Here is a 12,035-nt window from a genome sequence, read left to right on the forward strand (position 1 = left end):
TGGTGGCTCGCGACCAGAATAACTTTAGTATTCTCCCAATGTATCAAAAAGGGATTTTTGGTTGCCCTAGCCCAACCATTCAAACTGTTAGTGGTTCCAAAATGAGTTGCTGGGAAACTAATGACAAATCCATGCTTGTGAGGTTATAAGGCAGCAACAACATGCAGGTAAGTGCAAAGAGAGAGATATTTTATAATTGACGGAGCAGATATTGGAATAGAAGCTCATGAGACATGAGGTGAAGGGCTGAGTGGATGAAAGCCCGAATAGAGAGAGAGAAATCCATAACAAGCGAGATGAAGAAATAAAAGAGAAGGAAGTCAAACTGCAGAGGGAGAAGAAAAAACGGCAGTGTAAGAAAGAAAGCTCTCACTGCCATATGGTACAGGGTATTGGGCTTAATGAGGCGTAAGGCCATCCCCTCTACAGAGGCAATGGCAAGTCAAATCACACATGAATGAACACTGATAGGTTTGAAACATGGCATATCCCAACAACTTGTGATATGGAACTAAAGTGCTGCTTTTGAAAAGCATTTCCCCCAAAAGAGCTGAAAATGTTCCATGCAAAATGAAAGCTGTTTGATAAGAGCTCGACATTTGAAGCTCATTACCGCTGAAACTGTTCTAACAGAGAGATATTTTCAAGATCTGTGGAAAATCTGGGCTCTAAACCGGTTGCGCCAATGGAAAAAGAATGTCCTGAGCTTTCACTGGTTACGCTGCAGATTGCAGTCTTGGTAGGAATGGGAACACCTGGTAATGGCAAAAAAGTGTTTAACTTACATCGACACTAGTATTGCAGTGACATTACAACATAGCTCAAAGTGCTCACCTTTATTAAAAACAGCTCTTTACTGAGGAAGCTGTAATTATGGAAACTGTCTGGACCATGGGGTTTTTGATCTCACAGTTCAAGGGCTGAACTTACAGAGAAAGCCAACTTTAAACACAGAATATCCGTTTTGGCCCTGATAGAACAACTGGCGTTTTCAGGGAAGTCGGTGGTACTTTAAAAGTAAAGACTATTTGCATTAGAAAATCAGTGAGTAGAACCCACCTTCACCCTGGGAATGACTTGCTGACAGTCTGCCATACTTCAATAACTGAATCTACAACATCAATACCTTTGTTACAGATTGTTAGAATGAGTCAATGGGCATACAAATGAGCAGGCTAACATAGAAAGCTAGCTAGCTGATTGAAAAATTGTGCAGTTTAGTTTTTATTTTTTTGCACTTTGAAAGCTTCCAGTTTCCTCTTGACACAAGTTGCTGTGCCCCTGGGCAAGGCACTTAACCCTAAGCTGATTATTGATGTGTCAGTGTGAGTGGGACTTGATGAATGCGGTTTTGTGTGAAGCGCGTTGAGTGGTTGAGATGACTAGAAAATACCTACATAAATGTACTCAATTTACCATTTAATGCTATGCTGCTTTTTACCAGATCTGAAATACTTTTTTTACTCTTGTTCTTAAGGTTGTTGACATTTTCTTTTTGTCAAACACCTTCTGTCTCTTTACTTGTAACATTGACTGTCATAAAATATCATTATTAAAAATTAAAGCGTCTTTTAACCATTGGGGGCCGAGTGGCATAATTTTGTGCAGCCAGTGAACAAAGCTTGGGATCTGCTACATCTACATGCATTTCTCTACCTTCGGTTGTTTCTGCATCAGTTAATCGAGCACACTGAATGGATTATTATTGAAACTGTGAATGTGAAATGTGTTTGGCAAATTATTAGCTAATCACAAAAAGTAGTAAGACATAGAAAATGCCTTGAAAATGAATATCTATATCAGCCCCATATGAACATTACTCAGGCTGAATGAGAACACAGTGAGTTTCTTAAATAGAAGGGTTCATCAACCCACACTTGGATTGATGAAATACAAAACCAGAGGGGAACCCCATTTGGGTCTTAGCTAGTTCCCAAATGTGTATTAAGAAAATCAGTTCCAGTTCCACAACACATCAGAGACCCGTACAGGAACCTAAAATTGTTCTGCATCAAACCTAAAGAGGCAACAACATGGGGCCATTACGTAATCCATTTGCCACGACCCAGTCGTTTGCAGCAAATAGCTGTGCAAACCGACTCAGCCTCTGCCGGAGATACTATCCTGTTCCTTTCCACTGTCGCCACATGCATGCTCAGTATAAGGGATTGGTAGAAAGTTAATGACATTGATGCAATTACCTGGGCTTCCTTAGAAAAACTTTTACCAAATGGCAGGATAAACTGAAAACGACCAAATCTTTTCTAAATACGATTGAATTATAATGTATGTAATTGAAGTTGAATATTTCTATAGTATTGGGTTATATTGATTTAACCCATTGAAAACCACATCCCAGTCCCATTATTCAAGCAAGTTCATACTCATTTGAGTCTCATATATAAATGTTCATTTGGAAATAGGGATTAGTCTGTCAATGGAGCAAACTGGTTTAAACAAGAAATTAGATAAAAACTATTTAGATGACAATACTTCTATTTCTTTGACCTTTTTACAGTCTTGCCATGTGATGATCCGAGCCTAGAATTTGGCAGGGGCGCTGAAGTCTAGACTTGGAGAGCTATTATACTGTAACATTTAGATGTATCACTTATCCAACAAACCCAAATCAATTAGCTGAATTCACTCATCAGCTTGGCATTCAGCGCTACAGAGGCCTGTCCATTCATTTGATTCAGGTGTGCTGAAGAAGAGATGCATCTAAAAGTGGCTGTTAAGGACTAGAATCAGGGACCCCTGCCATACCGCGTACAAGTCCTTACCAAAGTGGTTTTTTTCCATGATAGCTTCTAGACACCAACATAAAAACAAAGTTCCATTTTTGTACCACCAGTTTTAAAAGGTTGAACATCATGCTTTTATGCCAGAACAGTTACACTGTGAAATACATCAAAACAACACACCCTAAATAACCAAACAACTTTTAAAGTTATAGATAAAGAGAGTTTTAAATTGCAACTTTTCTAGCAGCTAGCAGCTAGCTAGCTTGCACTTACTCAGAAATAATGAGTCACAATTTTGTTCAACTGTGCTATATTTACAGAATTTCTGTAACTGTGCTGCAGCATCTGGTAGCATATCAAACAAAAAAAAGTCCTGGGGGGAAAAATAATAATGTATTTGCTTCTGCTTGTGTGAGGTTATGATTCAGTTGGGCTGCTACATCCTTCACTTTGAACTCTAATGCTGTTCCCTTATCCAGCTCTGATTGTAATTGGTACTATTTTTAACACAACTCAAAAGAGGTTAAAAATGTGACCAAAATGTTTTGCATGCTATTTGTGCCATTCGTAACAAACTGGGCAATCCAAACAACCGGACACCTGACAACCATAATTGACTCATCAATAATAATCTGGAGGTTCTATAAAAAGAAACCTCAACCTTTGGGCGTAACAGTTATAGAGATGTCTAAGTAAGCTGGTTGAGAACTGATATTACTCCAGCCTTTGAAGATAAAATCCAGCTCATTATCTGTAAATTTCACAGGCACAGCCAAAACCATAATGGATTTTCTCTTTTGGGATCCGAGCCTCCAGTAGCAAACAGGTGATGAATTCTCACTGAGTGATGACGGATGTTATGAGAATAGCTCACATAGCAGACACACAATCCTGATCCCTTGTCACACATACCCTGTCAACATGGCCCAGACCTGGGAGAGACGTGTGAGTTGGTAAGAGCGAGTCGGCTAAATTGACAGTATGCGTACCACGGAGACCAAAGCGTGTCAGAACAGAGCCAGCTGTTAGCAGCATGAAATGATTCGCCAAATTTTCTATCACAAGGGGTGCCTCTCCGTGTGTGAACCCTGCCATTTGTTAACATTTATCACCTGTTAGACCCTACTGACACATTGGGTTATAGAGATCTCTGCGAACCACGACCTGTCTTCACTTAGCTATTGACCCCGGCAAAAAGAGAAGATGCTAACAGATAAATCACAACACACAAAAGACAACATTTAAATAAACCAAAGGGGCTCTCTGTAGCCCCACTGCCGGTCCAAAGAAACAAGCAGGACTGGAAACATCAACCGGACAATAAATTTCATCTTCCAACAGATTTTCAAGCCTAATAAAATCTAAAGTGGGTGTTTTGTGAATCTGGGCTTCGGCAGACTGTCTAACCTCCAAAGTGCAAACTGTGGTTTGTTCTGGCGCTGGTTTTCAGAGAGAAGGGGGCCAGAGTCAGCAAGACACCAGCAGGAGACTGGTTCACTGTTACGGGAAGCTAAAGATGAATAACCTCCCTGCTTGCAATGCATCACCGTACGTCCCCCTGCTCCATTGATATTGGTTTAACAAATGCAATTAGTCTCAAGTGCATGCGAGTGTTTTGTTTTTAAGTATCGTTAGTGTTTCTTTATATGGGGGCTGCAAAGATTTCAGGCAGATGGTTCCTGAATATGGCCGCCACACCAAGAGAGCTGACTCTTCTAACAGGGTGTTGTGTTTGTCTAGGTGGTTTTGTGGGGGATTCCAAAGGAGTAACACGGCTTGGCAAAAGCAACCTGTCTCTTTCCTATGTGTACACTTTGTTTGATTCACCTTCTTACCATGCACACGGGTTCTTGTTTGATATTTCCTACTTGCTACCACCAAATTGGCTCACTGTGCACAATTTAAGAGGCAAATTAAAAAGAAATGATCACCCAGCGTGGAAATTTACCCACAAAGATCCATTCACTCCATTTAGGGTGCAGTGAATCGATCGAGTGTGAAATGCATATATATTCAGCCGTCTTATTTCTGATACCCCTAAATAAAATCCAATACGACCCATGGCCTTCAGACGTTATCTAATTAATAAAAAGTAACAACTTTAATCCTGAAATTCTGGTGTGTTCCTTGGTTTTATGATGCTTTTTTTGCCCTAATGTTGTCTAACAAACCTTTGAGGCCTTCATAGAACATCTGGATCGATGCTCCTCAAATATTTCCTTCATGAAAGCATGAGAAGAAGCCATTGTTGGAGGAAAGCCATGAGAAGTCCTGTTTGAACTTGGCCAGAAGCTACACGATGACACAGCAAGGATAGGGACGAAGGTGCTCTGATCATATGAGACCTAAATAGTTATTTTAACCCTTTGTATGTCAAAACTAAAATTTCAGGTCAATAGAAAATCTGCACAAAGGTTAAATTAAAAAAATTAAAAAACTTTCAATTCAGTTCAATTTCAACAAAAGGTGACACTACAAACCTTTAACTCAAGGAAACTGAAAAGATATGCATGCCAAATTTATCTTCTTTTATTTAGTATAATATGTTGAAAACCATGGATCCTTTTTCTTATTTTTCACAAATAGTTGCTACTTTGTTTTTGGTTATCACATAAAATTCCCATAGATAAACTGAATATTGTGCTTGTGATGTGACAAAAGTTTTGACTCTTTTATATCTGTCATTCTTATTTCTCCTCACCATAAAATCCCTTTGATTTTTTTTGTTTTGCAATAACAAATCTCAACTAATCTCTTTGCTTTTTGGAGGCGTTGCATTTCAACACATCGTCATCAGATTTCTAATGCGGTGAAGAATTCTATTCACTCTTGGACATTAAGAAAGTTACATCATTCTAAAGTAGATGGTATGATGATAATCCCTATTACTTATTTGACCTTGAATTTCTTTTTTTCTTTTTTCTTTTTTCTTTTTTGACTGCTCAAAACAGGGGGACTACATTTTACCAGCATACATTGCACAATATCTGAACTGGTGCTGTGGCATTCTATAGCAGCATCAACGGGTAAAGCCGCCTCTCTCAGATGTGTTCCCAAATGAGCGCATCTGTGTGTCTGTCTGAGAGATTGAGTGCTGTTTAACAGGCCTGACCTGAAAACCACATGCTTAACATCACAGGGGAGACACATCACCTGCTGAAAATGATATCTTAGCCTCAGGAGTGTACACAAGTACACGCAGACAGATGCGTGACATATAGACGTGCACCTGCACACATGTTTGCATGAGAGCTGTTCACTTTGATTCTGCACACATGACTCCCCATCGTAATAAGGTTACCTTGATTTTACCTCTGTGCTTATTGTATTAGAAAGAATTTGCGGTTTCCTTCCATAATGCTTTTACTTAGTATCCGACTCGTGAAGTGAAGTCTGATGGTGGTGCGTTTGCTTCACAGACAGGGTGTATGAGATTGGCTGGGCAAAGTTATGTAAACATTAGCATGAAATCTTTTTTACAAACACCCCGTGAGCAAGAGGGAGTGTATTTTGTTTAATTTTGAAGATGAAAGCACATGGAAAGGTAACAGGAGAATTGTGAAGGGTGAAAGTAATCATAAAATCTCAAAACAAATAGCGTTCCCAGAGATAAGCTAAATTTAGCAACTTAAATATGCAAATAGGGGTCGATGACACAATCAGTGGATCTTGATGTAGCCATGGGAAAACCTTAACAACATTTAAAATGTTAAAGCTAAATATTCATTATGGTAATTGGCAACCTAAATTTCAGCACCAGAACATGTGGAAATTGGCCTGTGTAAGAACGGCACCCAGATAATTTATGGAAACAGAGTTATGGATAAAGGGCTGAGCAACAAATACAAACAAATAGTGCAAATTAATGTAAAGGATCTTTGTGATTGTGCTTAAATGTTGACAACCCTGGCTTTTGCTCTATGCAGTACTTTTATGAGCCTAGATTAAACATCCCATCTCAAAGATGTTTCACTGAATCCCTGAAGAAAGTAGCCAGCATAGCTCCAACATGAGATGTAGGGACACCCATAGCAAAACAAATTGCATGTCAACATATCTACACATTTTATTACTGATGAGCAGGGAGGCTCACTAATAACTCTTCCAACGTCCAGGTTAAGTCTCTGAGGGGCTGGTCCAAGTAAAGTCTTTGTCTCCAAAAGTCTTCTCATAAAACACATTTCACCCGGTCTGCCTTTGCCACTGTACTGCTGCAGGTTAGGAACGTTCTCTCATTTAACACATGAGCATTTAACAATCCTCACTTCCAAAGCAATTATTTCAACACGCAAAAGAAATATTAAAAGCTACTTGAAATTATTTTGAAAGATGATGAAGTGCAATAGTTGCCCCATGAGGAAAACAGTAGAAAGAGACAGACATCTGCTAAAAATGTTCTGAACGAACCAGATTGCATTTTACTTTGTCTTTGCAATGATGTACTTAACACCTGTTCAAATCCAGAATTAAAGGGTTTACTTTTCCTTCCTTTGAAGATTTTTTAAGATTCTTAGACAACGAGGTTCCAAACTACGGTTAAAAGCTTTGCGTCAAAGCCTGGTAGTAGCAGGAAGAAAAGAAAACATAAGAGGCAAGTTAAGTTTATTTTCTTTTAAAACAACCATAAGTAATTTAATTTTCATGGGTTCAATTTAAAATAACATCTGTGCGGTCAATATTATGAAGCTGCAGCAAAAATAAACAGATGGTTCCTACAAACCATTAGCATCCTATGGTCTCAGTATGCGCCTGAAGTGTGACTTACTATGTTGTTCACAAACCATTCATTGATTTCAGTTCTGGTTGCACGAGATAAAGATCGTTTATGAGGCTCACGTTCAATACATCAAGTCTAGGTCGAGTCTGAAGTCTCTAAAGCAGGGGTCTTCAACGCTGGTCTTCAGGACCCACTGTCCTGTATGTTAGACGTGTCTCTGCTCCACCACACCAGAATCAAACGACTGCACGACCTCCTTATCAGCCATCAAGGGCTTCAGAAGGCCTGGTAATCATCCATTTGTTTAAGTGAGGTATGAGGAGGCAGAGAAATACCTAAAACATGCAGGGCACTGGCTCCTGAGGACCAGGGTTGGAGACACCTGCTCAAAAGCACAAGTTTAAATCAAGTCCTGGATCTTTAGAACATTAGCCTAAACACAAGTTTGCAGTGTTTTTCTTTTCTTTCTTTTTTTTTTTACTTTGGCAACTCGAGTTTGAGCCCATTAATGGAAGCTAGTGCCTTTTGTGCTTCATATAAGCCTAGTAAATGAGACTCCTGAGGGTGCAAATATGATTGAAATATAAAAGAATGTCACAGAGAGATGGAAGACCCCTAACAAAGATTTAGGCTTAATTTAATTTATGTCAGTTCTGAATGTGAAGAGATCCAAAAGACCCATCTTTTTATGTTTTGATATGACAGAGCTGGTGGTACACATTTAGTTATGCATTCTTTTGTTTCATTGTTTCCTCTCGGCGTATTCATTTTTGTGGGTCAAAATAAGTCCACAGCAGCTGTGCTTTCAATAGAGCAAAATTTTTCAAAATTAAACGATAGTGCTGCTAATTGCTTTTACTATCTAAAGATAATGAGAGAAAATCAATGGTGGGTTATTAGTACAACTACTTAGCCGAAAGAGTTGCCAAGTAGTCGCACCGGGGTAAGGTGGGGTGTTGTTGCTTCATGATCGATTGATAATCCTTTTACAGTTGCATTGCAGGCCTCTAAATCATAACTGCATTGACTCATGTTGCACCTAAATATTCCTGTTCCCACATGTAAATACAATGAACGTTCAACATGAAAAATGTCACGTTTCATCCCCATCCACGAGTTCTCGGCGTTCTCATGGCCTTTAACACCTCAGGTTATGGAGGTGGCTATGATGGATATGCGTGCCATACACACTAACGGGCTCTATAACCTCTCCTATGCCTGGGAAATACTCGAAGGAAGCAAAGGAAGAGGAAAGCAAGGAAACCAAAAAATAAATAACCCCTTTGTGTCGTGGCTGCATAAACAGTCCAGCACATTAAAGATTACTGGAGTGGCCAAACTGATAAGACGCTTCCTACACACAGAGTGGAAGTGTGTATGCCTGAGAAAAGAGCGAGAAAGAATAAAGGGAGAGATGTAATGAGAAAGATATTAAGAAAAAGAAACAGCACTGACGCAAAAAAAGGGAAGAAAAACCACAGGGAGACCTGGAACCGAACCACAATCCAAACAAGAGAAATATAGTCCATACCTTTTTTGATAACACATTTCCTTGCTCAGATATTAAATATTGGCTGGCTCTTTCTGTTTAATACAACTGTCCAAACCCCAGACCTAGGCAGCCAAGCCAGCATGACAATATCAAAATCCGAACACTGATAGCTATCTTCTATAAATATTGGTACAATTCTGAGAGCAGTCCACATTTGTCTCGACTCTCGGGAACGTGACTAAAGCTCACATCAGGATTGCCTATTTCAAATAACATCCCATAAAAACATAAACTAAGGCGACCCACATCTTTATTTCTCCTTAACTGACAGAGCAGGATACAGAATGCTTCAAAATCATAGAATTAATAGAACCGCTGTACAATGTTGGAGAGGAAAAAAAAAAACTTGTCATGCTGGCTGTACCATCATGCGTAAGCGTGTGTCCCATCTAAGCAGCCAAACACTGCACTATCCGAGCAGCAAAAGATTAACATCAGTCGGCATTATGCTGCAAATGACAACCCTTGTGGGGAGACGCTTGGCCTGGTCACCACAAAAAACCCTGAAAAACGTGCTGAAATGAGTAAATCAAATCTTGGCCTCTCACTGCAGCCTACTAAAAAAAATAAAAACCACCCATGATGTCTGGCATGGGATAATGCCGGCATCCAACGCCAGAAGATCTTCTGGCTAAGATTAGAAAAAGGATGGACATATTGTTGCAACTGTTTCAACAGCTAGACTGGGGGTCTACAGAGGTTTATAAAAATATAATCAGCAGGCAGGCTAACACAACAACAGGGTTTGTTCCACATATACTTTTTTTTTGATAGGGTAGGGCCATGTCTAAATCTCCACAGACAGAAGTTTTGGACAATCTTTGCCAATACTTGTGAAATTAATCCAAAAAGAAAAAGAAACTTTCTAAATCCATGTCTAGTTCAAACACTTTGATCAGTAGTCCAAAGCATTTTCTTGTGACTGCACTGGACTTTGCTTCTACCAGCAGGGCTCCCTCAAATATTTTGTGAATGAGAAACATCCCCTCTTCTTAACTTCCCTCATTTTTTTTCCTTCTCAGGGGGGTAAAACTAACCCTGTAAAAACAGTTGGTCTAAACAGTTCATAATGCCACGCTAAGGCCGCGCTGGAAGACAAACAGCCTGCCATCCACTTTCATTTCTCAGCAGAGGTTCTGCTAATATACATGAGCTGCTGGAATCATGATAAAAGCGAGGCAAGAAAAGCTCTGGTGAGATAACGAACAGATACCCGGGGTTCACCCTACGCAGCTGGATTGGATACCATGGTTACCCTGATGGGGTTAGAGAAAGGACATAGCAGAACTGAGTAAATCTGCTAGCAGTAGCTTCAGGAATCCAGGTAAGGTCTCACTCCCTTGTCTTTCTTAATGCCCTTTCTTGCGTGCGTTTATAAATCTTTTCCTCCTAAAATAGACAACGACGGAACACTTCAGACCTCAGACATAGAGCGTTCTCTTAAACAGCCTTTTAAACAGACCTTGGTGACTGCGTCTTACTTCATACACAGGTCTGAGCTCCAGCTTTAAATTCACATATAAATCAGGGTTTTTTGTGTAGGGAGTGAATGTCAAGAAGATGGTGCGAGAGAAACAGCTAAACAAAAAGATAAGAGCACAAGTGAGACATGTATGCTAGGGTTTTACCTAATCTGTATAAGTAGGACAATAGTCTTTCGGCAAGATTAAACACCCAGAATGAAAAGCTGTCAGGAAGGAGGAATAAAAAGAGATCACAAACGCCTGAGGGAACAAAAATAAGGTTCCTTGGTTCTTGTTTTTCTTACCTCTAAGAAGCAGGTCCCAGCCGGGGTGTTTTCCTTGATCGAAGCGTTGTAGAAACTCTTGGAAAACACGGGTGTGTTATCGTTAACATCCTGAAGCACGATATTCACCTTCACTGTGGAAGACAGAGGCGGCCGACCACGATCTGTCGCAACAACTGTCACACTGGGGGCTGGCTCTGATTCAAAGTCGAGAGCTGTTGCCGTGGTGATTATCCCCGTAATCGGATCGATTGAAAACCAATCAGAGCGAGAGTTTTTACCCTTCAGCAGGCTGTAGCGCACATCCCCGTTGGGACCTTGATCCTTGTCTCTGGCTGTCACCTGGAGAACAAAGGATCCTGGATAGACCACCTCAGGAATGGTTTGTCTGTAGGCCTGCTGGTCGAAAAGTGGAGGGTTGTCATTGACATCCATCACCTGGATGGTGAAAGAGGACTCTGCCCTGAGGGGAGGTGTGCCTGAGTCTGTGGCCATCACCCTAAGATCGTATGAATCACGCTCCTCTCTGTCCAGGATCTGGTCCACATATATCAGGTAAATTATGCTGTCTTTGGTTGTGAGAGCAAACTTCCCATCGCCCCCCTCCAGGGAGACGTTGACATTAGCATACTCTCCGTAGTCTGGGTCAGTGACGGAAATCCGTGCTACGTACTGGCCTGGCTGGGCTCCTTCGGAGATTCTTGGGGAGCCGTCCTCGCTGAGGAAGATGATGGTCATGGTTGGCTGGTTGTCATTGAAGTCACGGACATGAATTGTCACAAATGCATTGGTAACCTAGAAAGAGATGTAAACATTTTCAAAAAAAAATTCTTGCTGCATATTGTTGTCACAAAATTGCACATTGAATCAGCAGAATTTTTTTTTCATATGGCATCTTTTTTTCCAACATTTACATTTATGAAAAACCAAAACTATTTTTTATGTTGCCAACAATCCATTTTTAACCTAAAATAAGAAACCAATGTTTCCCCATAGGTTGCTCCTCATTGCTAAGTATTGTCCATTATGCCTAAAGCTCAATGCAATGAATTACTGTAATGTAATTACCTCAGGCTGGCTAGCATTATCTTTGGCCTGGACCACCAGTTCATGGACTCTCTTTAGCTCAAAGTCCAACGGTCTATTGAGCGTGATGACCCCTGACTTTAGATCAATGACAAAGTAATGGTCGGGATCACTTTGCCGGCGGTTGATTTCATAAAGGACCAGGCCGTTATCACCTTCATCTTCATCAGTCGCGAACACCTGCAAAGA

General features: G+C 40.4%; 1 protein-coding gene across 1 annotated transcript in view; it reads right to left on the reverse strand.

Annotated features, from left to right (window-relative positions):
- Nucleotides 1–12,035, reverse strand: part of dchs1b (dachsous cadherin-related 1b) — a 113,446-nt gene that overhangs the window by 78,710 nt on the left and 22,701 nt on the right. Inside the window, exons 3-4 of the mRNA XM_036143050.1 lie at nucleotides 11,829–12,026; nucleotides 10,782–11,555 (exon numbers count right to left, since the gene is read on the reverse strand). Coding sequence (XP_035998943.1) covers nucleotides 10,782–11,555; nucleotides 11,829–12,026 — 972 coding nt within the window. The remainder of the gene's footprint in view (nucleotides 1–10,781; nucleotides 11,556–11,828; nucleotides 12,027–12,035) is intronic.

The sequence above is a fragment of the Fundulus heteroclitus genome, chromosome 11, assembly GCF_011125445.2.
Source record: "Fundulus heteroclitus isolate FHET01 chromosome 11, MU-UCD_Fhet_4.1, whole genome shotgun sequence".
Taxonomy (NCBI): Eukaryota; Metazoa; Chordata; class Actinopteri; order Cyprinodontiformes; family Fundulidae; genus Fundulus; species Fundulus heteroclitus.